Raw genomic sequence first — 26,641 nt, forward strand, 5'->3', positions numbered from 1 at the left:
TTCCCCGATGTGATTTGTTAAAGGAAAAAGTGTTCTGTGGCATAGCCTAGCAGGTCTTCTGTCCTGTTATAGAGGTTCATTGATGCTCAGTCCCTTTCTTTGGCCAGCGAAGAGAGTCTCTTTCAGACTGCTTGGAGAATGTAGCAGAAGGAGAAAAAGAGTTTGCTCTTATATGTCCCTTTTCTCTACCAGAAGGAGCCTCAAAACATCTTCCAATTGTCTTCCCTTTCCTCTCTTCACAACAGACACGCTGTGAAGGAGGTAAGGCTGAGAGAGCCCTGATATTACTGCTTGGTCAGAACAGCTTTACCAGTGCTGTGGCAAGCCCAAGGTCACCCTGCTGGCTGTATGTGGGGGAGTGGTGAATCAAGCTCAAATCACCAGATTCATAGTCGGTGCTTCTAACCACTACACAAAACTGGTTTCATCTAGCAGGCTAGTGAAGCATGGCTCCCTGAGGCCAATAAGGGATTTTTTTCACGGTTGTCCTCTTCTGGAAGCCAGGCACTTTATTTTTTAGCAGTCATTTAGACCAATACAAATTGTAATAAGCATTAATAATGTAAATGGTTGCTAAAATATGTGAACAATAAAATAAAATGAATAAAACAAAGACCATAAAATCTCAGTTTCCAAATATTATCCTCTGAGGTTAACACATAGTTTATTAGCAGTTGAGGCCAAACATGCTTATCTGGGGCCACGGATGATTAGCTAGTTGATGTTGACCGAATGTTGTATTTTGTGGGTGGCATGGGCAGAAAGGTGGCCTCTCAGGTACATTGGACCAAACCATGTATGGCCTTAAATGTAATTACCAGAACCTTAAGTTTGATCTGGTTCTCGACTGGTAACCATACAGATGTTGGAACATGGACCATATGTGGGGCCTCCAAGGTGTTCCTGTGAGAATCCAGGCTGCTGCATTCTGGACCAGTTCTAGTTTCCAGATCAAGGATAAAGGTAGGTACATGTAGAGCGAGTTGCAGAACTCCAGTCTAGAGGTGACTATCTCATGGGTCATCATGGTTAGGTTTTCCAGGGCCAAGTAGGATGCTAATAGTTTGCCTTGGCACAGGCGGAAGGATGCCAGCCATGTTCATTTTGTGACTTATGCCTTCAAAGAAAGAGAGGCATATTTAATGCCCACATTTCTGGTGGCGTGAGCCACTGACAGTTGCACTCCATCCATATGGGGTAGTCACATTTCCTCACTCATCTGTACACCCATGAGTAACTCATTGTATCCCCACTAAACTATTTATTACCTAGGAGCCAGGGCCCTTTCTGCACATGTTGGGTAATATACCTTCAAAGCATTTTCAGCTGCAGAAGCACATTGAAGTATCATTATCCAGCATGTACAGAATGGGCCCCAATCTAATCAATCTACATTTTAAAAAGTCATTACCACCAGCCTGACCATCATGAAGCTGGTAAATAAGGGCCCTGCCCAAGTGTCAATCCATAGAAGGCCCCCACATTTCTGCTTGGCCTCAAATATGACTAGCTAATCCTATGATATCAAGAGTAGAAGAGTGGGTCAACATCATGTGGCAATCAAAAATATTTAACCCCTTCCACCTGCCTTCCAACTGAATGTGTGTTTCATCAACATCCTGCCAGGCTGACCTTGAGCTTCATTGATTCCTGCCACAGTCCACCTTAGCTTCCTCTGCAAATCACATGGGGGGCTTTTGGAGATAAACCAGGTATTCCAATTCCCTTCATTTTTCACACAAAAGTTAAATGTGTGGTTCTGGAAAGTTGTAGGGTGTGATGCCTACCTATGCCGTGAATTGGAGGATCACTCCTACAGTTACATAATGCAGAGAATATTTTTCATCAGAAAGTCCTTGCAGTCTGCAAATAGAAATAACTTCTCTGGAGACCTCTGTTATTAAACACTTCTGGGATATGTGATGAACATCCTCAAAAACTGTGCAGAAGAGGTATAAATCTTCGTTCCCACAAAGCATAAATTCGCCATGAATTCAAAGTGCAAATTATTGCAGAAGATCTAGATGGACAGAAATAATCTTTCATCTTTTGGGAATATCTTTGTGAAAAGAAGACATCAAATGAGAAAGTGCCTTCTTGAAAGGTAAAAATTTCCCCTTTTCCATTGCCATCAAACAGCTATCGTCTTTAAAAAGTTCATAACCTACTATGTAAATTCTACTTTATAAATTAGGCTTATAGTAGACTTTCTCTAAAAACGTTTTACTGTAAGCTTAATTTATAAAGTACTAGCACTCATTACTAAAATCATACATGGAAATAATTGGAAGATGCTGACTGCTAACTAAATGTTAAAAACTACCTCTGAAGGGGAATGAAATAGACTTACAGTCTACAGTTTGGGCTATCTGAAGGAGGTTTCATGCCTGCCTTTAGTATCTTGTAATCACTGGACAGAATCCTGCCCAATTTTTCTGCTTACTACAGGAGCCATGTGGCATTTCTTCAAGCAGGTCCTGTGATACTTCTTGGGGTGGTCAGAAAAGAACTCTGCCTTCTTTTTCACAGGTAGAAAATCTGTTGGGATCCAACCAACATTTTATTATTTCAGTATTTTATTTCCCCATTATGCAAAACACTATGTTACCAAGTATTCCCACGGCTTTTCTGCTACCATGGTATGAAGAATTATGTTAGGCAACCCGGGGTATCCTCACTTGTGTGCATCCCTCTGAGTGGTGGAGACATTATATAGACTGAAACATAAAAAGAATATCTGTATGTATCCCTATATCTTCCCTCAATCTTTTTCATTCTGGCATATCTTTACAACTGCCTACCCAGTTATTTTGGAATTCCACTGTGGTTTTAGAAACATCTGCATGCTGATCTTGGATCGTAATAAAGGCATTCATTGATTGGGGATTCCCACTGCAAACTATCTCCGCCCCCCACCCCAGAAATGCCATCTGTTTTCACAAAGCATGTGTGAAAGCTGTGGGAACTTTCAGCCTTCTGCAGGGCCTGCAAAACAGAGCTTTTCTATCAGGTCTACGGTCGGCAAGGTAGATCAGCACCTTCCTCCCGGTATGAGTAGTACATCACTTTGACCTCCTTCTCCACCCCTCTAGTAGTGGGGATTTTCCCACCATGTTGGGCTTTTTATGTCTTTTAATGGGGGTTTTAATAGGGGTTTTATAAGACGCTGTAACCCGCCATGAGCTGGTTTCGGAAGTGGCGGGGAATAAATTGAAAAATAATAAAAATAATTTTTCATCCATCAGTCATTTCATCTTCAGCCACTTACTTTCAAATCCAAGGGAGGGAAGACTGTGTCAAGGTAGATATTTGCAAGTGTTATATTCAAACCCTAATTCTATTTTTCAAGGAAATATTATAAGGGAAGGATGGACATTCGAAACGTTTATAGCTTGAACAACATATATTAGTTAATCAGTGAGTGACTCTATTGAATTTTGAATCTACATCTGAATATCGGGTTTCTAGATAGCCTCGTTGATCTGAATCTACTTTAACCTATGAAACAGGTGGCTGGATCCAACCAAGTAGGACAATTCTCTTAATTATCAAAATCTGAATCAAGCTTTCATTTTTTTTTTCAACAGAAATCTTGGAAAACTCCATACAAAGAAATGCCCAATTCAAGCACTTTTAAGACCTTCGTGCTTCTGGGCTTCTCTGACACCTGGGAACAAAACGTATTGTGCTTCATTCTTTTATTAGTGATTTATTTGACAGCTCTGATTGCAAACTGCCTCATCATTTCAGCTGTGTCCTTGGACCAGCAGCTCCATACCCCCATGTACTTTTTCTTGGTGAATTTATCTATCATTGATCTGGGTTCCATATCTGTCACCATCCCAAATGCCATGATTAATTCCCTCTTGAACACCTGGGAGATTTCATATTCTGGATGTGTCGCACAAGTGTATTCCCTGTTGTTTTTCTTGACATCAGACTTGTTCCTCCTCACTGGTATGGCCTATGACAGATATGTCGCCATCTGTGACCCACTACACTATGAGACTGTCATGGATAGAAAAGTATGCATCAAAATGGCAGCCAGTGCATGGATTTCTGGTTTTCTTTCCTCAGGTGTACACACTGGTAGTACTTTTGCCATCACCTTCTGCTCCAATGTCATCAACCAGTTCTTCTGTGAGGTTCCACAGCTTCTGAAAATATCTTGTGACAATTTGTACCTTATTGAATTTGGAGTTGTTGTTTTGAGTGTGTTTATAGTCTTCTCTTGCTTTGGTTGCATCATTGTTTCATACATGCACATTTTCAAGTCAGTGCTCAGAATCCCCACCACCCAGGGAAGGAACAAAGCTTTCTCCACATGTGTCCCCCACCTTATTGTGGTCTCCTTGTTTGTCAGTACTGGAAGCTTTGCCTACCTGAAGCCCGTCTCACGATCCCCTTCAGATCTGGATCTGGTGATTGCTATTCTGTATTCTGTGTTACCGCCATTGATGAACCCAGTCATCTATACAATGAGGAACAGGGACATCAAAACTGCACTATGGAAAATATTTCTTTGTGACATTTTTTCAGGAAGAAAAGCATGGTTTCCTCTTATCAGTCTGGTTTCCAGGTGCAATTTGTCAAAGAACAAAGTATTTTCATAGCTGAAAGTTCACTAAGAAAGGAAGGGAGCAGATATCAACCAGTCTCTACAGCAGGGTAGAAAATCCACTAGGCAAAATGAGGATGGTGGATGGCAGTATGTTTATGCTTCAATAAAAAAGTAACAATCTTACGAACTGATTACTTCTGTTTCATCATATTGTATTTGTGGAAGCATAGAATCATAGAATCATAGAGTTGGAAGGGGCCATACAGGCCATCTAGTCCAACCCCCTGCTCTATGCAGGATCAGCCCTAAGCATCCCAAAGCATCCAAGAAAAGTGTGTATCCAACCTTTGCTTGAAGACTGCCAGTGAGGGGGAGTTCACCACCTCCTAAGGCAGCCTATTCCACTGCTGAACTACTCTGACTGTGAAATTTTTTCCCTGATATCTAGCCTATATCGTCGTACTTGTAGTTTAAACCCATTACTGCGTGTCCTCTCCTCTGCAGCCAACGGAAACAGCATCCTGCCCTCCTCCAAGTGACAACCTTTCAAATACTTAAAGAGGGCTATCATGTCCCCTCTCAACCTCCTTTTCCCCAGGCTGAACATTCCCAAGTCCTTCAACCTATCTTCATAGGGCTTGGTCCCTTGTGAAGTGTGAGTGCACACGAAAGTTCATACCTTGAATAAAATTTTGTTGGTCTTTAAGGGGCCACTGGATTTTAAATTTGTTCAGTGTGCAAACATGCGATTGTAACAACAAGGTTTATTAAAGAGGTTGTCCATTTTGAAATGGAACTTAACAGCTTCAGGAATTGTAGAACCAAAAATTTAATATATTTATGCAAGTGCGCATGTTCCGAATGGTATGTAGAGAAAACGACCCATCAGATCTGAGTCAGAATTTTTCACAACGTTCTTCCTGCGTTACTCTGAGCACATATTCCTCCTTCATGCACACCTCTTTGTAAAAGTAGCCAATGTCCATTCACTCCAATAAAAACAGACTGAATATGCGGTTTCAGTCACACGTTTGGCTGGCTGTGTTCAACAGGACACAAGAATTACTCAGCGCATGGAGAAAAAGCAAACAAGGATACGCTGCACCCAATCTGTAGGTGTTCACTGTAATGTGTGAACATGCTAGACAGAGAAGCTGCCTGTTTGTTCCCAGCTGGGAGCTTGAAGAGGCAGGCAGCTTGTAAGGGATGGGTGAGGCAGGACAGGCAGACAGGCCCCCAAGTAAGAAGGTGAAAGAAACTACATGCATGCATAAACGAGGAGCAAAAGTTAGCTTTCAAGTGGAAAGCCATAAATCTTTCTGATCTTCCTCGGGACACATATAGTAGAACACCGGCTGCCCCAGCGAGAGAAGAGGAGAAACCTCTCTTTTGCTTTTATTAAATTAGGGTAATATTTTAGTCTCATTCTACAGTTCTCCTAGCCTGGGTCAGCATCTAACAGTAGACATTCAAACTACTGGGTGAGACAGCCAGAGAAAAGGAGGTGAGAAGGAAAAAGGGGCTCCTCATCTAAGAACAAGTTAATGGAATAAACTTTGAGGGACAATATCAGCTTAGAAATAATATTAATGATTCTGAGGCAGGGACTCCACAGCTAAAGCTGTGAAGTAAACAAATACTTCAGAGATGTAGGTAATTTTTTTCGACAAGACAACATATAAGGCTCTGACTCTGGTATAATATATAGCAGGGGTAGTCAACCTGTCGTACTTCAGATGTCCATGGACTACAAATCCCATGAGCCCCTGTCAGCGTTTTCTGGCAGGGGCTCTTGGGAATTGTAGTCCATGAACATCTGGAGGACCACAGGTTGACTACCCCTGCTATATAGTATAGTATCACTCCCTAATAATGAGAAATGTATAATGTGTCGGGGCCCTAAATTTATTTATTTATTTATTTATTTATTTATTTATTTATTTATTTATTTATTTATTTATTTATTTATTTATTTATTTACTTATTTATCATACTTCTATACCGCCCTCCCCGGAGGCTCAGGGCGGTTTACATTATAACAGAGAACAACACATAAAACAGTCTGTAGAACATGTATAACTGATAACTAATAATTGTAACCAAATAACAACACAGTATAACAGTAAACAATATAGTAATACAAACAGGTCCAGGGCTTATTGATGGGATTCTGCGGTGGGGGGGAGCAGGGGCCCTTGGTCGCTGATTGATTACGTCTGGTCTTGGCCAAATGCCTGGTGGAGGAGCTCCTTTTTGCAGGCCCTGCGGAACTGTTTAAGCTACAAGCTTTTTTTCCTAATGAATGGGGGGAAAGAGACTTCTTTGGATCCCCTAAAAGTATCATGCTGAAGTTAATGGGACACATGTTTATATGTAGGATAAGAGTTACAGCAAACAATTAAATCAGGTGAAATTGAGTGGGGAAAACTAGTTTAACAGATTTCAGTGGAAATAGGTATATTTTGCCCTGATCTGGATAGCCCAGGCTACCCAGTTCCATCAGATCATGGAAGCCAAGTAGGGTTGGCCCTGGTTATAATTGGATTGGGAGAAGGTTTTGTCAATCCGTTAGTCAGGCAGACTAGGAGCTTTACACATGATATTATGTTCTTGGATGGAAAGATGAGCTAAAATTAACTTTTATTTTTACTACCAATTCACTGCAGTAATGATTTATCTTGGGATTACTGCTGCTGAACTCTGCTGGGCTTTGTGAAAACCGTTCCCAAGAACTCGAGCTGAACAGACAGGTATAAAACCTTTTTCCGATAAGACATACATTTGCCAAGAAATCATAGATCTCATTATTGCACAGCATGTGGATGGGCAGGAAAACATCAGCACTTGTTCAGTATTTTTTTTTAAAGAAGTCAAACAAGAATGAAAAAAAGTTTTACACTGAAAGGTAAAGTCTATTAATCTCGCTCTCTTTCTCTCTGTTTATCTCTTCTGCTTATGTCTTGAGACATCCCCATTCTTCATGATTATACAGCAAGATTGTTCTCTGAATACTCTAAAATATATATGACAAGATATAATGTACTAGTACTAGCTTTTACCCACAGTATGATCAAAATTGGAATTAGCTATCAGAAGATGTAGTGATGCCCACAGGAATAAACAACAGTAAGTGCAGATTACATAGATTCATGGAAGATAGGTCTATCTGTGGCTACTAGCCATGGGGACTGAGGGAAACCTGTTCAGAGGCACTAAAGTTTTGAGTCTGAGAGCCAGAAATCAACATCAGAGGAAGATGTTGACTTCTGTATCTTGTTGCTGGCCCTCAAGAGGAACTGGTTCATCCCATGATGCTGAACTAAATGGACTACTGGTCTGTTCCAGAAGGGCTCTTTTTCTATTCTTATATTTATCCTATTCTAGTCACACAGTTCTGGGGTAATCACAGAGAGCAAGGATTTAAGTTGTAATTTCCGAGTACTATTTGGATAGCCTCCCTACTTCTTCCTAATAAACTTATGAAAAATGAGAGATACGGGGGGGAGCAGGGAGGTTTTTGAATCCTTGGTTACATTTCAAATACTTTCCTCTTCTCTATTCCAGCTCTTTTTGTAGAGTGGCTTGCCAACTGCAGTTAATTTAATGTGTGAATTGTGAGAAGTAGAACAAGACTTCTGAGGATGAGGTTTTAAAGGAAAGCAAAAGTCAGCGATCTTAGGTGAAAACCCACTATCATCTAAGGCAGGAGTAGTCAAACTGCGGCCCTCCAGATGTCCATGGACTACAATTCCCACGAGCCCCTGCCAGCAAATGCTGGCAGGAGCTCATGGGAATTGTAGTCCATGGACATCTGGAGGGCCGCAGTTTGACTACCCCTGATCTAAGGTGTCTCTCTGATCTCAGAAGTTCTATAGATGATAACCAGCTTTAGGAAACACACAAGAAACCTAATTTGTCTTCAAAGTCTTTTTCTGTCATTCTCTTAATGCCTGTTTTTTTCTCCTACATAGACAACAAGACAGCTACCCAAGATACAATGTCCAACCACAGTGCTGTATCTCAGTTCCTGCTTCTGGGATTCTCAGACATTAGAGAGTTGCAGATGTTGAGCTTTGGGTTTTTTCTAGTTATTTACATGACTTCCCTTATTGCAAACATTCTCGTCTTCACCGTTATAGCCACTGGCCACCATGTTCATACTCCCATGTACTTCTTCCTAATGAATTTATCAGTCATTGACATTGGTTCCATCTCCATCACTCTCCCCAAAGCCATGATCAATTCTCTCCTAAATACCAGGCTGATTTCCTATTATGAATGCGCTGCACAAGTATTTTTCTTCTTCTTCTTCTTGTTTTCAGAAATGATCTTTCTAACTATCATGGCATACGATCGATATGCTGCTATTTGTGATCCCCTGAACTATGGACGAGTAATGAACAGGAGGTTCTGTTTTCAAATGGCCTTGAGTGCCTGGATGGCAGGACTTTTTAATGGAATTGTTAATGTGACAAGCACATTCACAAACACTTTCTGCTCCACTGTAATCAATCAATTCTTTTGTGAAGTTCCTCATCTACTCAGACTCTCCTGTTCGAATCTTTATCTCATTGAAATTGGGGTTCTTATAATAGCTTCATGGATCTGTACATGTTGTTTGGGTTTCATAGTTGCCTCTTATGTCCATATTTTCAGAACAGTACTCGGAATTACTTCTGTGGAGGGCAAGAGAAAAGCTTTCTCAACATGCATCCCTCACTTGATAGTTGTTTCTCTGTTCCTCGCTGTTGGTATGATTGCCCATTTGAAGCCGGCTTCCAGCTCCCCTTCTAACTGGGATCTTGCTTTTTCTTTAACGTATACTGTGGTGCCACCAACACTGAATCCAATAATCTATACCATCCGAAACAAGGAGATCAAAGCAGAAATTTCTAAAGTATTTCGGGGGAAGTTTATGCCAACAGAAAAATGGTAGTTTTTTTCAATCCTTTAACATAGCGATCCCCAACCTGTGGGCCTCGGACCACATGTGGTCCTTCAACTAATTGGAGGTGGGCCCCGAAGGACGCCTTCGCCCCCCCGGCCCTTTACTTCATCCCCCCCAGCCCTTTACAACACACTTCATTGTTGTGGCATGTGTGTATCTTATTTTGAAGGGATGTTTAAACATTACCATAGCGATCAGAGAGCGTTAGGGCAGTGGTTGAGAGTAGAGGAGTAAACTACCCCCCCCCCACCGGGCCTCAGTAAAAGGCGTTGAGTGGTCCCTGGTGATAAAAAGGTTGGGGACCACTACACATAGTTTTTCTGTTCGTGGTTTCAGGATGTTTTCAGTGATCAAAGGAAACTGATTAAAATAGTTGATACCATTTCCTTTTTTTGGGTGTTTAGAATTTACTAAGCACAGACAGACAGATCGGCATGCCCTTACTTAGACAGCCTAGACTAGCCTCATATCATATATAGGACGATAAGCAGGGCCAGTCATTTAAAATCCTCCAACTTCCCTGCTTGTTCCCATTATAATACATATACAAATCAATTAGGGTTGCTTCAGACGCTGAAGCGTCACAAGCTAAGTTTAGCTATTGTATGACCTTATACTCTTTCAAGAGATTTCTTAATAAGTTGAAATTGGTCCTTAAATATAAAAAACCATTGTCCCTTGAAAAAGCTGTAGGCGAAACGCGTTGGGACTTGTGTGAAATAAGAATAAAAGAATTACTGAAACTGAAGAGAGACGACTCTATATAAGTCCAATTTGGATATTTTTATTGCCATATTGGTTTCTAAGTATATCTGTATTATTCTCAAATTCACAGAGGCAGCACTCCATTTTTGGGGAAAACTCTATGTAAAATTAGCTTCTACCAAAGAGTTTTGCCCCCAAACCAGAGCATCCCCCCCCCCACATGCCTACATCACCTCTGGGTCAAATAGGTAAATCACATTGGTTTATAATATTCTTCCCATTTGGTGGGATAATTCTCCTCTCCCAGCCACCTGGTTGGTGCTGGAGGGATGGGATCTGAAAATTGGAGACGTAGGTCTGGCATCTCTAAAATCTCATTGGAGGGGTAGGTCTGGCATCTCTAAAATCAATACCTTTTAATGCAAAGGTTGTATTCTTTGTCTCAAGCAATGAGACTTCCCCACCTCTGCCACTATAGACCCAGTATGTTCCTACCATAAAAGTCTCCTTGTTTCTGCAAGATGCTCCACTGAGTCAAGTAATATTTCGATCCAACTTTTGCAGTTCAATGTCTTCCAGAATTAAAATAATTGATTTTAGGCACTTCATAGATACAAATTCTCCATAAGATTTCCTTTCAACTGTCTAATTTTGGGGGGTTTCAAAGATTTCTTATTATGTTGAAATCAGAACATTTCTTTATTTTTGCCCATCGAAACCCATTGTTTAGAGAGATCAATTATGATTGTTGTGATGTTAATTCAATGGCTCTTTCAATAGATTTTCTCCTTGTTTGTCAGCACTGGATGCTTTGCCTACCTGAATCCCAACTCACGATCCCCTTCAGATCTGGATCTGGTGTTTGCTATACTGTATTTCATGGTCCCTCCACTGATGAACCCAGTTATCTATACAATGAGGAACAGGGACATCAGAGTCGCACTATGGAAAATGTTCCCCCTTATCGATTTGCTTCCATGATGTAATTTGTTAAAGGAAAAACAGTTTTCATAACCAAAAGCTTACAGAGAGGAAAGGAGTAGATATCTGGCAGGTTCTACAGATGGACAGAAGACCTACTAGGCAGCAAGAGTGTGGAAAATGGTGCTTCTGAGATGCACAAGTGAGGACTGCAGTTGACAGACAAGATAAACTTGTACATAGTGTGAAAGGGACATGAGTCCATCTTACTCGCTTCTGTTCTGTGGCATAGCTTAGCAGGTCTTCTGTCCTCTTATAGAGTCTCACTGATTCTCAGTCCCTTCCGCTGGCCAGCAAAGATAGTCTGGGCCATTCCGCACAAGGACCAATTTTGCTGAATGTTTGCAGTATGCAGAAACGCTATATTTAATAGTCAAATTTCGTCAATCTGCATACCTCTAAATCTAGTGGAATATTGAAGTCTCAGTATTAATTCCCCACATGTTTCTGGTGTCGCTGAAATCGCAACAAAGGAAGCAATATCTTTCCACACTTCTTCCCGCCCCTGGCCATCAATCAAAGAGAACAGCCAATGAACTGTTGTGTTCGTGCTCCCGAAAAGCCCCTTTCCCTTTAAAAACTGTTTTTTAAAAACCCAAACACACCAGTTGAAATGAATATTTGTTCATTCATTATCTCAGAAAGGCATTTTTTTGCTGGCGTAGAAGCTGTCGCTTAATCGTTTACACGCTGTTTACACGCTAGTGAAGCATGCCCCCCTGAGGCCAATAAGGGCTTTTTTTTCTCGGTTGTCCTCTTCTGGAAGCCAGGCACTTTATTATTAACAGTCATTAAGACCAGTACAAATTGTAATATGCATAAACAATGACAAAAGTTGCTAAAATATGTGAACAATAAAATAAAATGAATAAAACAAAGAGCATAAAATCTCTGTTTAATATTATCCTCTGAGGTTAACGCATAGTTTAATAGCAGTTGAGGCCAAACATGCTTATCTGGGGCCAGGGATCATTAGCTGGTTAGTGTTGACTGAATGTTGTGTTCTTTGGGTGGCATGGGCAGAAAGGTGGCCTCTCAGGTACATTGGACCCAAACCATGTATGACCTTAATGGTAATTACCAGAACCTTAAGTTTGATCTGGTTCTCAACTGGTAACCATTGCAGATGTTGGACCATAGGCCAGATGTGGGGCCTCCAAGGTGTTCCTGTGAGAATCCAGGCTGCTGCATTCTGGACCAGTTCTAGTTTCCAGATCAAGGATAAAGGTAGGTAAACGTAGAGCAAGTTGCAGAGCTCCAGTCTAGAGGTGACTGTCTCATGGGTCATCATGGCTAGGTGATCCAGGGCCGAGTAGGACATAATAGTTTGGCTTGGCACAGGCAGAAGAATGCCAGCCATGTTCAATTTGTGACCTATAACTCCAACGTAAGAGAGGCATATTTAATGCCCACATTTCTGGTGGTGTGAGCCACTGACAGTTGCACTCCATCCATATGGGGTAGTCACATTTCCTCACTCATCTGTACATCCATGAGCAACTCATTGTATCCCCACTAAACTATTTGATTTGCAGGTGGGGACTGACCAAACAATACTCGACACTCTGGACTGGCGTTAACATGGCCGCAGCCTTTATTGCATCCAACCCATAACAAAGGGTTGGCCCAATTTGGGGCACTTGGGGGAGACCCGCACACCCACAGCCATCCGGCTGCACTCAGCCCGGAGCCTAGAGGAACCCTAGGACCACCTTACCCAGCCAGGAAGGCTGGTCCCTTGCCTCTGAGGCTCTCACGTGGGAACAACCTTACCGGGAGCCAACGGACGCCCATCTCATTTGGCTCCCTCAGTTGTTTGGCTTTGAGCTTTTTGGCCACCCAGCAGGATCAGCCTTGCTCTTACCAGCCAGTCCCTTAATGAGACCCCCAGCAGCTCAGGGAGTCCAGTTCACATCCTGGCTCGCTGCCAAGCGGGATCTTCCTGTGCTCCCTAATCCTCGACTGCAACAAATTCAAACATAACAAGTTCAACATTAAATCTTCCTCCAATAAGCCAAAACAAGGGAGGGAGGGTGGGAAACGGTTCCAGCAGCGATCCGGGGTGGAGAGGCCGAGCCGGGTGCATGTGGCGCCTTATAAAGGCGCCCTGCTGGCCCCGCCCTCTCCCTTGTGCCGTGTGTCGCTCCTTGTTCTGCAGCCCCAGCTGCGTCATCAATCAGTGGCCGCTCTAATTAGCGGCCACTCTTTATTGCCTGGGTAGCGATCCCCAACCTGTCGACTAACAGGAGGTGGGCCATGAAGGACACCTTCTCCCCCCCCCCCGGCCCTTTACAACACACTTTGGGTGTCATTGTCTCCCATCACTCCCAGATGGGACTATCTCGTTGCAGAGAAGCAAGCTCAGGGTTCCCATTGATTTGTCATTGTCATGAGTTAAAATTTCCATGAAAATAAAAGGTTCCTTATGTTCATTGTTGTGGCATGTCTGTATCTTATTTTGAAGGGATGTTTAAACATAACCATAGCGATCAGAGAGCGTTAGGGCAGTGCTTGAGAGTAGAGGAGTAAACTACCCCCCCCCACAGGGCCTCAGTAAAAGGCGGTGAGTGGTCCCCAGTGTTGAGTGGTCCCCGGTGATAAAAAGGTTGGGGACCACTGGCCTACGGGCCAGGGCCCTTTCTGCACATGTTGGGTAATGTACCTTCAATGCATTTTCAGCTGCAGAAGCACATTGAAGTAGCATTATCCAGAGAGTACAGAATGGGCCCCAATCTAATCAGTCTTCATTTTAAAAAGTCATTCCCACCAGCCTGACCAACATGAAGCAGGTAAATAAGGGCCCTGCCCAAATGTCAATCCATAGAAGCCCCCCACATTTCTGCTTGGCCTCAAATATGACTAGCTAATCCTGTGATATCAAGAGTAGAAGAGTGGGTCAACATCACGTGGCAATCAAAAATATTTAACCCCTTCCACCTGCCTTCCGACTGAATGTGTGTTTCATCATCATCCTGCCAGGCTGACCTTGAGCTTCATTGATTCCTGCCACAGTCCACCTTAGCTTCCTCTCCGAATCACATGGGGGGGCTTTTGGAGATAAACCAGGTATTCCAATTCCCTTCATTTTTCACACAAAAGTTAAATGTTTGGTTCTGGAAAGTTGTAGGGTGAGATGCTTACCTGTGCTGTGAATTGGAGGATCACTCCTACAGTTACATAATGCAGAGAATATTTTTCATCAGAAAGTCCTTGCAGTCTGCAAATAGAAATAACTTCTCTGGAGACCTCTGTTATTAAACACTTCTGGGATATTTGATGAACATCCTCAAAAACAGTGAAGAAGAGGTATAAATCTTCGTTCCCACAAAGCATAAATTCACCATGAATTCAAAGTGCAAATTATTGCAGAAGATCTGGATGGACAGAAATAATCTTTCATCTTTGGGGAATATCTTTGTGAAAAGAAGACATCAAATGAGAAAGTGCCTTCTTGAAAGGTAAAAAATCTTCCCTTTTCCATTGCCATCAAACAGCTATCGTCTTAAAAAAGTTCATAGCCTACTATGAATATTCTACTTTATAAATTAGGCTTATGGTAGACTTTCTCTAAAAACGTTTTACTGTAAGCCTAATTTATAAAGTACTAGCACTCATTAGTAAAATCATACATGGAAACAATTGGAAGATGCTGACTGCTAACTAAATGTTAAAAACTACCTCTGAAGGGGAATGAAATAGACTTACAGTCTACAGTTTGGGCTATCTGAAGGAGGTTTCATGCCTGCCTTTAATATCTTGTAATTACTGGACAGAATCATGCCCAATTTTTCTGCTTACTACAGGAGCCATGTGGCATTTCTTCAAGCAGGTCTTGTGATACTTCTTGGGGTGGTCAGAAAAGAACTCTGCCTTCTTTTTCACAAGTAGAAAATCTGTTGGGATCCAACCAACATTTTATTATTTCAGTATTTTATTTCCCCATTATGCAAAACACTATGTTACCAAGTATTCCCACAGCTTTTCTGCTACCATGGTATGAAGAATTATGTTAGGCAACCCGGGGTATCCTCACTTGTGTGCATCCCTCTGAGTGGTGGAGACATTATATAGACTGAAACATAAAAAGAATATCTGTATGTATCCCTATATCTTCCCTCAATCTTTTTCATTCTGGCATATCTTTACAACTGCCTACCCAGTTATTTTGGAATTCCACTGTGGTTTTAGAAACATCTGCATGCTGATCTTGGATCGTAATAAAGGCATTGATTGATTGGGGATTCCCACTGCAAACTATCCCCCCCCACACCCCAGAAATGCCATCTGTTTTCACAAAGCATGTGTGAAAGCTGTGGGAACTTTCAGCCTTCTGCAGGGCCTGCAAAACAGAGCTTTTCTATCAGGTCTACGGTCGGCAAGGTAGATCAGCACCTTCCTCCCGGTATGAGTAGTACATCACTTTGACCTCCTTCTCCACCCCTCTAGTAGTGGGGATTTTCCCACCATGTTGGGCTTTTTATGTCTTTTAATGGGGGTTTTAATGGGGGTTTTATAAGACGCTGTAACCCGCCATTAGCTGGTTTTGGAAGTGGCGGGGAATAAATTGAAAAAAAATAAAAATAAAAAATAATTTTTCATCCATCAGTCATTTCATCTTCAGCAACTTACTTTCAAATCCAAGGGAGGGAAGACTGTGACAAGGTTGATATTTGCAAGTGTTATATTCAAACCCTAATTCTATTTTTCAAGGAAATATTATAAGGGAAGGATGGACATTCGAAACCTTTATAGCTTGAACAACATATATTAGTTAATCAGTGAGTGACTCTATTGAATTTTGAATCTACATCTGAATATCGGGTTTCTAGATAGCCTCGTTGATCTGAATCTACTTTAACCTATGAAACAGGTGGCTGGATCCAACCAAGTAGGACAATTCTCTTAATTATCAAAATCTGAATCAAGCTTTCATTTTTTTTTCAACAGAAATCTTGGAAAACTCCATACAAAGAAATGCCCAATTCAAGCACTTTTAAGACCTTCGTGCTTCTGGGCTTCTCTGACACCTGGGAACAAAACGTATTGTGCTTCATTCTTTTATTAGTGATTTATTTGACAGCTCTGATTGCAAACTGCCTCATCATTTCAGCTGTGTCCTTGGACCAGCAGCTCCATACCCCCATGTACTTTTTCTTGGTGAATTTATCTATCATTGATCTGGGTTCCATATCTGTCACCATCCCAAATGCCATGATTAATTCCCTCTTGAACACCTGGGAGATTTCATATTCTGGATGTGTAGCACAAGTCTATTCCCTGTTGTTTTTCTTAACATCAGACTTGTTCCTCCTCACTGGTATGGCCTATGATAGGTATGTCGCCATCTGTGACCCACTACACTATGAGACTGTCATGGATAGAAAAGTATGCATCAAAATGGCAGCCAGTGCATGGATTGCTGGTCTTCTTTACTCAGGTGTACACACTGGTAGTACTTTTGCCATCACCTTCTGCTCCAATGTCATCAACCAGTTCTTCTGTGAGGTTCCACAGCTTCTGAAAATATCTTGTGACAATTTGTACCTTATTGAATTTGGAGTTGTTGTTTTGAGTGTGTTTATAGTCTTCTCTTGCTTTGGTTGCATCATTGTTTCATACATGCACATTTTCAAGTCAGTGCTCAGAATCCCCACCACCCAGGGAAGGAACAAAGCTTTCTCCACATGTGTCCCCCACCTTATTGCGGTCTCCTTGTTTGTCAGTACTGGAAGCTTTGCCTACCTGAAGCCCGTCTCACGATCCCCTTCAGATCTGGATTTGGTGATTGCTATTCTGTATTCTGTGTTACCTCCATTGATGAACCCAGTCATCTATACAATGAGGAACAGGGACATCAAAACTGCACTGTGGAAAATATTTCTTTGTGACATTTTTTCAGGAAGAAAAGCATGGTTTCCTCTTATCAGTCTGGTTTCCAGGTGCAATTTTTCAAAGAACAAAGTATTTTCATAGCTGAAAGTTCACTAAGAAAGGAAGGGAGCAGATATCAACCAGTCTCTACAGCAGGGTAGAAAATCCACTAGGCAAAATGAGGATGGTGGATGGCAGTATGTTTATGCTTCAATAAAAAAGTAACAATCTTACGAACTGATTACTTCTGTTTCATCATATTGTATTTGTGGAATCATAGAATCATAGAATCATAGAGTTGGAAGGGGCCATACAGGCCATCTAGTCCAACCCCCTGCTCTATGCAGGATCAGCCCTAAGCATCCCAAAGCATCCAAGAAAAGTGTGTATCCAACCTTTGCTTGAAGACTGCCAGTCAGGGGGAGCTCACCACCTCCTTAGGCAGCCTATTCCACTGCTGAACTACTCTGACTGTGAAATTTATTTCCTGATATCTAGCCTAAATCGTTGTACTTGTAGTTTAAACCCATTACTGCGTGTTCTCTCCTCTGAAGCCAACAGAAACAGCATCCTGCGCTCCTCCAAGTGACAACCTTTCAAATACTTAAAGAGGGCTATCATGTCCCCTCTCAACCTCCTTTTCTCCAGGCTGAACATTCCCAAGTCCCTCAACCTATCTTCATAGGGCTTGGTCCCTTGTGAAGTGTGAGTGCACACGAAAGTTCATACCTTGTCTTTAAGGGGCCATTGGATTTTAAATTTGTTCAGTGTGCAAACATGCGATTGTAACAACAAGGTTTATTAAAGCGGTTGTCCATTTTGAAATGGAACTTAACAGATTCAGGAATTGTAGAACCAAAAATTGAATATATTTTTGCAAATGCGCATGTTCCGAATGGTATGTAGAGAAAATGACCCATCAGATCTGTGCCAGAATTGTTCACAACATTCTTCCTGCCTTACTCTAAGCACATATTCCTCCTTCATGCGCATCTCTTTGTAAAAGTAGCCAATGTGCATTCAATAAAAACAGACTTAATTTGTGGTTTCAGTCACACGTTTGGCTGGCTGTGTTCAACGGGACACAAGAATTACTCAGCGCATGGAGAAAAAACATACACTGCACCCAGTCTGTAGGTGTTCACTGTAATGTGTGAACATGCTAGACAGAGAAGCTGCCTGTTTGTTCCCAGCTGGGAGCTTGAAGAGGCAGGCAGCTTGTAAGGGATGGGTGAGGCAGGACAGGCAGACAGGCCCCCAAGTAAGAAGGTGAAAGAAACTACATGCATGCATAAACGAGGAGCAAAAGTTAGCTTTCAAGTGGAAAGCCATAAATCTTTCTGATCTTCCTCAGGACACATATAGTAGAACACCAGCTGCCCCAGCGAGAGAAGAGGAGAAACCGCTCTTTTGCTTTTATTAAATTAGGGCAATATTTTAGTCTCTCTCTTCAGTTCACCTAGGCTGGGTCAGCATCTAACAGTAGACATTCAAACTACTGGGTGAAACAGCCAGAGAAAAGGAGGAGAGGAGGAAAAAGGGGCTCCTCATCTAAGAACAAGATAATGGAATAAACTTTGAGGGACAATATCAGCTTAGAAATAATATTAACTCCACAGCCAAAGCATATTCATAAAAAAATACTTCAGAGATGTAGCTAGTTTTTTTCGACAAGACAACATATAAGGCTCTGACTCTGGTATACTATATAGGAGGGGTAGTCAACCTATTGTCCTTCAGATGTCCATGGACTACAATTCCCATGAGCCCCTGCCAGCGTTTCCTGGCAGGGGCTCTTGGGAATTGTAGTCCATGAACATCTGGAGGACCACAGGTTGACTACCCCTGCTATATAGTATAGTATCACTCCCTAATAATGAAAAATGTATAATGTGTGGCAGCCCTAAATGGATCCTACAAGTTTTTTTTCCTAATGAATGGGGGGAAAGAGACTTCTTTGGATCCCCTAAAAGTACCATGCTGAAGTTAATGGGACACATGTTAATATGTAAGATAAGAGTTACAGCAAACAATTAAATCAGGTGAAATTGAGTGGGGAAAACTAGTTTCACAGATTTCAGTGGAAATAGGTATATTTTGCCCTGATCTGGATAGCCCAGGCTACCCAGTTCCATCAGATCATGGAAGCCAAGTAGGGTTGGCCCTGGTTATAATTAGATTGGGAGAAGGTTTTGTCAATCCGTTAGTCAGGCAGACTAGGAGCTTTACACACGATATTATGTTCTTGGATGGAAAGATGAGCTAAAATTAACTTTTATTTTTACTACCAATTCACTGCAGTAATGATTTATCTTGGGATTACTGCCACTGAACTCTGTTGGGCTTTGTGAAAACCGTTCCCAAGAACTCGAGCTGAACAGACAGGTATAAAACCTTTTTCCGATAAGACATACATTTGCCAAGAAATCATAGATCTCATTATTGCACAGCATGTGGATGGGCAGGAAAACATCAGCACTTGTTCAGTATTTTTTTTTTAAAGAAGTCAAACAAGAATGAAAAAAGTTTTACACTGAAAGGTAAAGTCTATTAATCTCTCTCTCTTTCTCTCTGTTTATCTCTTCTGCTTATGTCTTGATCCATCCCCATTCTTCATGATTATACAGCAAGATTGTTCTCTGAATACTCTAAAATATATATGACAAGATATAATGTACTAGTACTAGCTTTTACCCACAGTATGATCAAAATTGGAATTAGCTATCAAAGGATGTAGTGATGCCCACAGGAATAAACAACAGTAAGTGCAGATTACATAGATTCATGGAAGATAGGTCTATCTGTGGCTACTAGCCATGGGGACTGAGGGAAACCTGTTCAGAGGCACTAAAGTTTTGAGTCTGAGAGCCAGAAGTCAACATCAGGGGAAGTTGTTGACTTCTGTATTTTGTTGCTGTCCCTCAAGAGGAACTGGTTCATCCCATGATGCTGAACTAAATGGACTACCGGTCTGTTCCAGAAGGGCTCTTTTTCTATTCTTATATTTATCCTATTCTAGTCACACAGTTCTGGGATAATCACAGAGAGCAAGGATTTAACTTGTAATTTCTGAGTACTACTTGGATAGTCTCCCTACTTCTTCCTAATAAATATATGAAAAATGAGAAATACGGGGAGAGCAGGGAGGTTTTTGAATCCTTGGTAACAGTTCAAATACTTTCCTCTGTTCTACTCCAGCATTTTTGTAGAGTGGCTTGCCAGCTGCAGTTAATTTAATGTGTGAATTATCAGAAGTATAACAAGACTTCTGAGCATGAGGTTTTAAAGGAAAGCAGAAGTCAGCGATCTTAGCTGAAAACCCACTATCATCTAAGGCAGAGGCAGGAGCTCATGGGAATTGTAGTCTATGGACATCTGGAGGGCCGCAGTTTGACTACCCACCTCTCTTATATATATATATAATTAATTACATAATGGTATATTACATAATATATATACCATATACCATATTATACCATATACCATAATATAATGTATATTACATTAATTACATAATGGTATATAATTAATTACATAATGGTATGAACTTGCAAAGAACAGTAAAATATAGTCCTCTTTAAACCCACTTAGGTGTCTCCTTTTAGTTAAGCTTTAAGTTTAGGCTGGGAAGCACTGCGGAGATATATTTAATAGTACAGATTCAGCTTACTTAGAAGATCTTAGACCCATTAAGGTGTCTCTCTGATCTCAGAAGTTCTATAGATGATAATCAGCTTTAGGAAACAGACAAGAAACCCAATTTGTCTTCAAAATCTTTTTCTGTCATTCTCCTAATGCCTGTTTTTTCTCCTACACAGACAACAAGACAGCTACCCAAGATACAATGTCCAACCACAGTGCTGTATCTCAGTTCCTGCTTCGGGGATTCTCAGACATTAGAGAGTTGCAGATGTTGAGCTTTGGGTTGTTTCTTGTTATTTACATGACCTCCCTTATTGCAAACATTCTCGTCTTCACCGTTATAGCCACTGGCCACCAAGTTCATACTCCCATGTACTTTTTCCTAATGAACTTATCCATCATTGACATTGGTTCCATCTCTACCACTCTTCCCAAAGCCATGATCAATGCCCTCCTAAATACCAGGCAGATTTCCTATTATGAATGCGCTGCACAAGTATTTTTCTTCTTCTTCTTCTCGTTTTCAGAAATGATCATTCTAACAATCATGGCATACGATCGATATGCTGCTATCTGTGATCCTCTGAACTATGGACGAGTAATGAACAGGACGTTCTGTTTTCAAATGGCCTTGAGTGCCTGGATGGCAGGAATTTTTAATGGAATTGTTAGTATGACTAGCACATTCGCAATCACTTTCTGCTCCACTGTAATCAATCAATTCTTTTGTGAAGTTCCTCATCTGCTCAGACTCTCCTGTTCTAATCTTTATCTCATTGAAATTGGGGTTCTTATAATAGCTTCATGCATCTGTACATGTTGTTTGGGGTTCATAGTTTCCTCTTATGTCCATATTTTCAGAACAGTACTTGGAATTACTTCTGTGGAGGGCAAGAGAAAAGCTTTCTCCACATGTATCCCTCACTTGATAGTTGTTTCTCTGTTCCTCACTGTTGGTATGATTGCCCATCTGAAGCCAGCTTCCAGCTCCCCCTCTAACTGGGATTTTGCTATTACTTTAATGTATTCTGTGGTGCCACCAACACTGAATCCAATAATCTATACAATTCGAAACAAGGAGATCAAAGCAGAAATTTCTAAAGTCTTTCGGGGAAAGTTTATGCCAACAGAAAAATGGTAGTTTTTTTTTTTAAATCCTTAACACGTAGTTTTTCTCGTCATGGTTTCCGAATGTTTTCAGTGATCAAAGGAAACTAATTCAAATGATTGATACCATTTATTTTTTTGTGTTTAGAATTTACTAAGCACAGACAGACAGACAAACAGACAGATCGGCATGCCCTTACTTAGACAGCCTAGACTAGCCTCATATCATATACAGGACGATAAGCAGGGCCAATCCTTTAAAATCCTCCAACCTCCCTGCTTGTTCCCATTATAATACATATATAAATCAATTAGGGTTGCCAGGTCCCTCTAAGTAGCCAGTGAGGGATGGCAGTACACTAACCGTGAGTAGGAAAGATTGCTGAAAACTAACCCTTCATGCCTACATGACCTGAAATTCACAAAGGCAGCACTCCAGTTTTGGGACAAAACTCTACATAAAATTAGTTTCTACCATAGAGTTTTGCCCCCAAACCAGAGCATTCCCCCCCACATGCCTACATCACTTCTGGGTCAAACAGGTAAATCACATTGATTTATAATATTCTTCCCATTTGGTGGGATAATTCTCCTCTCCCAGCCACCTGGATGGTGCTGGAGGGATGGGATCTGATAGTTGGAGACCTCCAACCTTATTGGAGGGGTAGGTCTGGAATCTCTAAAATCAATACCTTTTAATGCAAAGGTTGTATTCTTTGTCTCAAGCAATGAGACTTCCCCACCTCTGCCACCATAGACCCAGTATGTTCCTACCATAGAAGTCTCCTTGTTTCTGCAAGATGTTCTGTCCATTGAGTCAAGTAATGTTTTGATCTAACCTTTGCAGTTCAATGTCTTCCAGAATTAAAATCATTGGATACAAATTCTTTATAAGATTTCCTTTCAACTGTCTAATTTTGGGGGGTTTCAAAGATTTCCTATTATGTTTAAATCAGAATATTTCTTTATTTTTGTCCATTGAAACCCATTGTTTAGAGAGAACTATTATGATTGTTGTGATGTTAATTAAATGGCTCTTTCAATAGACATAATGTAACAATAATTGACTCATTGTCATCATTTTCATTGATTGCTGATACTGCAACCTGCCTGCCACAGTCAACATGAGCTTCCATTTTAAATTGAATAGGAGGGTTCTAGAGATAAGCCAGGTCAGGATATTCCAATTTGCCTCAGTATTGGTACTGCAACACCAATAATCATCCTGAATCGGGTGGCCAATTTTTAGATACTTGGCTTTTTAAAATTAAGAATAACGTATAAATAGTTTTGTTATCGATTTAAAAAGCCGATTAAACGTCCTTTTTGTTTCTGCTTGGAATTGTACTAAATACAGAAAGATGGAGTCAGAAAAATGAGAGACAGACGGGCAGGAAGACTCACCCTTACTTAAACAGCCTAGGCCAGCCTGGTCATATAAGGTATAGGAGGATAAATAGTATCAGATCTAGTTATTATTTGTTGTTGTTGTTGTTGTTGTTGTTGTTATTATTATTATTATTATTATTATTATTATTATTATTATTATTATTATTATTAATTGGATTTCTAGCCCACCACTTCTGAAAGGCTTGTGGCGAGTCACAACACATATAATCCCCATTAAAAATTCCCCTAATACAATAAAATAGTTTAAAAGACCTAAAAAACCCCAAACACAAGAAGCCAAGTGGCGACAGAACACATACAACATAGCCCAACCCGCCCATAGCCCAGGGGCCAAAGGGGTCATTAATAATTTCACTACATTTCCCTGCCAAGAATAATCCAGAGGGGGTCCAGCTCTTCCTTATCGTACTTGGATGCTAGACACTCAAGGAAGTAGTTCAGAGATGTAGCTAATTTGTTCTACAAGACAACATATAGGGCTCTGACTCTAGTATACTATATAGCATTGTATCACTCCCTAATGTTCAAAACTGTGTAATGTGTGGCAGTCCTAAAAGGATCCTACAAGCTTTTCCCCCCTGGTGAATGAGGAAAAAGAGACTTCTTTGGATCCGCTAAAAGTGCCATGCTGACGTTAATGGGATGCATTTGAATATGTAGGATAAGAGTTACAGCAAACAATGTAATCAGGTGAAATTGAGTGGCAAAAACTAGTTTAACAGATTTCAATGGAAATAGGTAATTTTTTGCCCTGATCTGGATAGCCCAGGCTACCCAGTCCCATCAGATCATGGAAACTAAGTAGGGTTGGCCCTGGTTATAATTGGATTGGGGGAAGGTTTTGTCAATTGGGTAGTCAGGCAGACTAGGAGGTTTACACACAATATTCTTGGTTGGAAAGATGAGCTAAAATTAACTTTTATTTTTACTACCAATTCACTGCAGCTTGCAAACAGTAATGATTTATCTTGGGATTACTGCCACTGAACTCTGTTGGGCTTTGTGAAAACCATTCCCAAGAACTCGAGCTGAACAGACATGTATAAAACCTCTTTCCCATAAGACATACATTTACCAAGAACTCATAGAGCTGATTATTGCACATTATGTGGATGGGCAAGAAAGTATCAGCACTTGTTCAGTATTCTTTTTCAACAAGAAGTCAACCTAAAAGGAAAAAAGTCTTACACTGAAAGGTAAAGTCCACTCATCTCTCTGTCTCTCTCTGTCTCTCTCTCTCCTCTGCTTAAATCTTGATCTATCCCCATTCTTCATGGTTATACAGCAAGATTGTTCTCTAAATACTCCACTATACATAAGACAAGATATAATGTACTAGTACTACATTACAATTTTAACCAAAGAATGATCAAAACAGGAATTAGTTACCAGAGGATGTAGTGATGATCACAGGAATAAGAAACTGCCAGAGGATGTAGAGGTGGCTATAGGAATAAACAACATTAAAGGCATATTAGATAGATTCATGGAGGACAAGTCTATCAGTGGCTACTTAGCCATGGTGACTGAGGGAAACCTGTTCAGAGGCACTAAACGTTTGAGTTGGAGAGCCAGGTCAACATCAGGGGAAGTTGTTGACTTCTCTGATTGTTGCTGTCCCTCAAGAGGAACTGGTTTATCCCATGATGCTGAACTAAATGGACCACTGGTCTGTTCCAGAAGAGCTCTTTTTATATTGTTTATCATATTCTAGTTACGCAGTTGTGGGGTAATCACAGTAATCTACTATATGGGGAGATGAAACTATTAAATTTATAAGTATCTTTTTGGATTATATCAGGCATGCATTTCACATTTTGTAGCCACTGGATTGTGTAGGTATATTGCTCTTCACTACACAGACAAACAAGTTTCCATGTATTATAAAAAAAAAACAAACAGGGATGAAATCTTTTAGTTATTGAAACACAATGGTAGCATTGAATCTGTTCAGGGTGCACCTTTACTCAGTGTCCAGAACCTTTATTCTCAATTATTCCTCATCAAGTCATCTCTAGAGGCTAAAAGATGGCACTAAAAGATGAAGGCATTCTACATATTCACAATGTTTTTAGAATCCTAATCCTGATCTATCAAGCAACCAAGAGTAAGAGTTAACAGAAGTAATCTTCTTAGCCAGTCTTTCCTTTTTAATGAAATTGAGGGAGGCAAACAAGGTTTCCTTTCTCCTCAGAATTTACTTTCTCCTCACAACATCTTTGGGGTGAATGAACCACGGTCGGCCAGAGAGCCTTATGGGAGAGCAAGTGGCACCAAGTGCCACTCGGACAGTCTCCCTAAATTTTCTTAACAAGTCTTTTTCTGCCATTGTCCTAATGCCTGTTTTTTCTCCTACATAGATAACAAGCCAGCTACCCAAGATACAATGTCCAACCAAACTGCTGTATCTCAGTTCCTGCTTCTGGGATTCTCAGACATTAGAGAGTTGCAGATGTTGAGCTTTGGGTTTTTTCTTGTTATTTACATGACCTCCCTTATTGCAAACATTCTCGTCTTCACCGTTATAGCCACTGGCCACCATGTTCATACTCCCATGTACTTCTTCCTAATGAATTTATCAGTCATTGACATCGGTTCCATCTCCACCACTCTCCCCAAAGCCATGATCAATTCCCTCCTAAACACCAGCCTAATCTCATACTATGAATGTGCGGCACAGGTATTTTTCTTCTTCTTCTTCTTCTTGTTTTCAGAAATGATCCTCCTAACGATCATGGCATACGACCGATATGCTGCTATCTGCGATCCCCTGAACTACGAACGAGTGATGAACAGGAGGTTCTGTTTTCAAATGGCCTTGAGTGCCTGGGTGGCAGGACTTTTCAATGGAATCGTTAACGTGACAAGCACATTCGCCATCGCTTTCTGCTCCAATGTAATCAATCAATTCTTTTGTGAAGTTCCTCATCTGCTCAGTCTTGCCTGTTCTAATCTTTATCTCATTGAACTTGCAGTTCTTGTTGTAGCCTCCTGCATAGGTGCATGTTGTTTGGGCTTCATAGTTGCCTCTTATGTCCATATTTTCAGAACGGTACTCGGAATTACTTCTGTGGAGGGCAAGAGAAAAGCTTTCTCCACATGCATCCCTCACTTGATAGTTGTTTCTCTGTTCCTCACTTTTGGTATGATTGCCCATCTGAAGCCAGCTTCCAGCTCCCCCTCTAACTGGGATCTTGCTCTTTCTTTAATGTATACTGTGGTGCCACCCACACTGAATCCAATAATCTATACCATCCGAAACAAGGAGATCAAAGCCGAAATTTCTAAAGTCTTTTGGGGGAAGTTTCTGGCAACAGAAAAATGGTAGTTTTTAAAATCCTTAACACATAGTTTTCCGAAACAAAATCAGAGTCCAGTGGCAGCTTTAAGACCAACAAAGATTTATTCAAGGTTTG

At 41.0% G+C, this 26,641-nt stretch overlaps 2 protein-coding genes across 2 annotated transcripts; both read left to right on the forward strand.

Moving 5' to 3' along the window:
- Positions 1–3,614: 3,614 nt before the first annotated feature.
- On the forward strand, positions 3,615–4,613 carry LOC143825240 (olfactory receptor 14A16-like). The gene has a single exon (XM_077313265.1). The coding sequence runs from the start codon at positions 3,615–3,617 to the stop codon at positions 4,611–4,613; it is 999 nt and encodes a 332-aa protein (XP_077169380.1).
- Positions 4,614–16,169: 11,556 nt separating this feature from the next.
- LOC143825241 (olfactory receptor 14A16-like) lies at positions 16,170–17,168 on the forward strand. Its single transcript, XM_077313266.1, has one exon. The coding sequence runs from the start codon at positions 16,170–16,172 to the stop codon at positions 17,166–17,168; it is 999 nt and encodes a 332-aa protein (XP_077169381.1).
- The last annotated feature ends 9,473 nt before the right edge of the window (positions 17,169–26,641 follow it).

This window comes from Paroedura picta, chromosome 16 (assembly GCF_049243985.1).
Source record: "Paroedura picta isolate Pp20150507F chromosome 16, Ppicta_v3.0, whole genome shotgun sequence".
Lineage (NCBI taxonomy): Eukaryota > Metazoa > Chordata > Lepidosauria > Squamata > Gekkonidae > Paroedura > Paroedura picta.

What these genes read in the sequence shown, in the direction of transcription:
- LOC143825240 (XM_077313265.1), top strand. Translation starts at nt 3,615, where the DNA reads ATGCCCAATTCAAGCACTTTTAAGACCTTCGTGCTTCTGGGCTTCTCT.
- LOC143825241 (XM_077313266.1), top strand. Translation starts at nt 16,170, where the DNA reads ATGCCCAATTCAAGCACTTTTAAGACCTTCGTGCTTCTGGGCTTCTCT.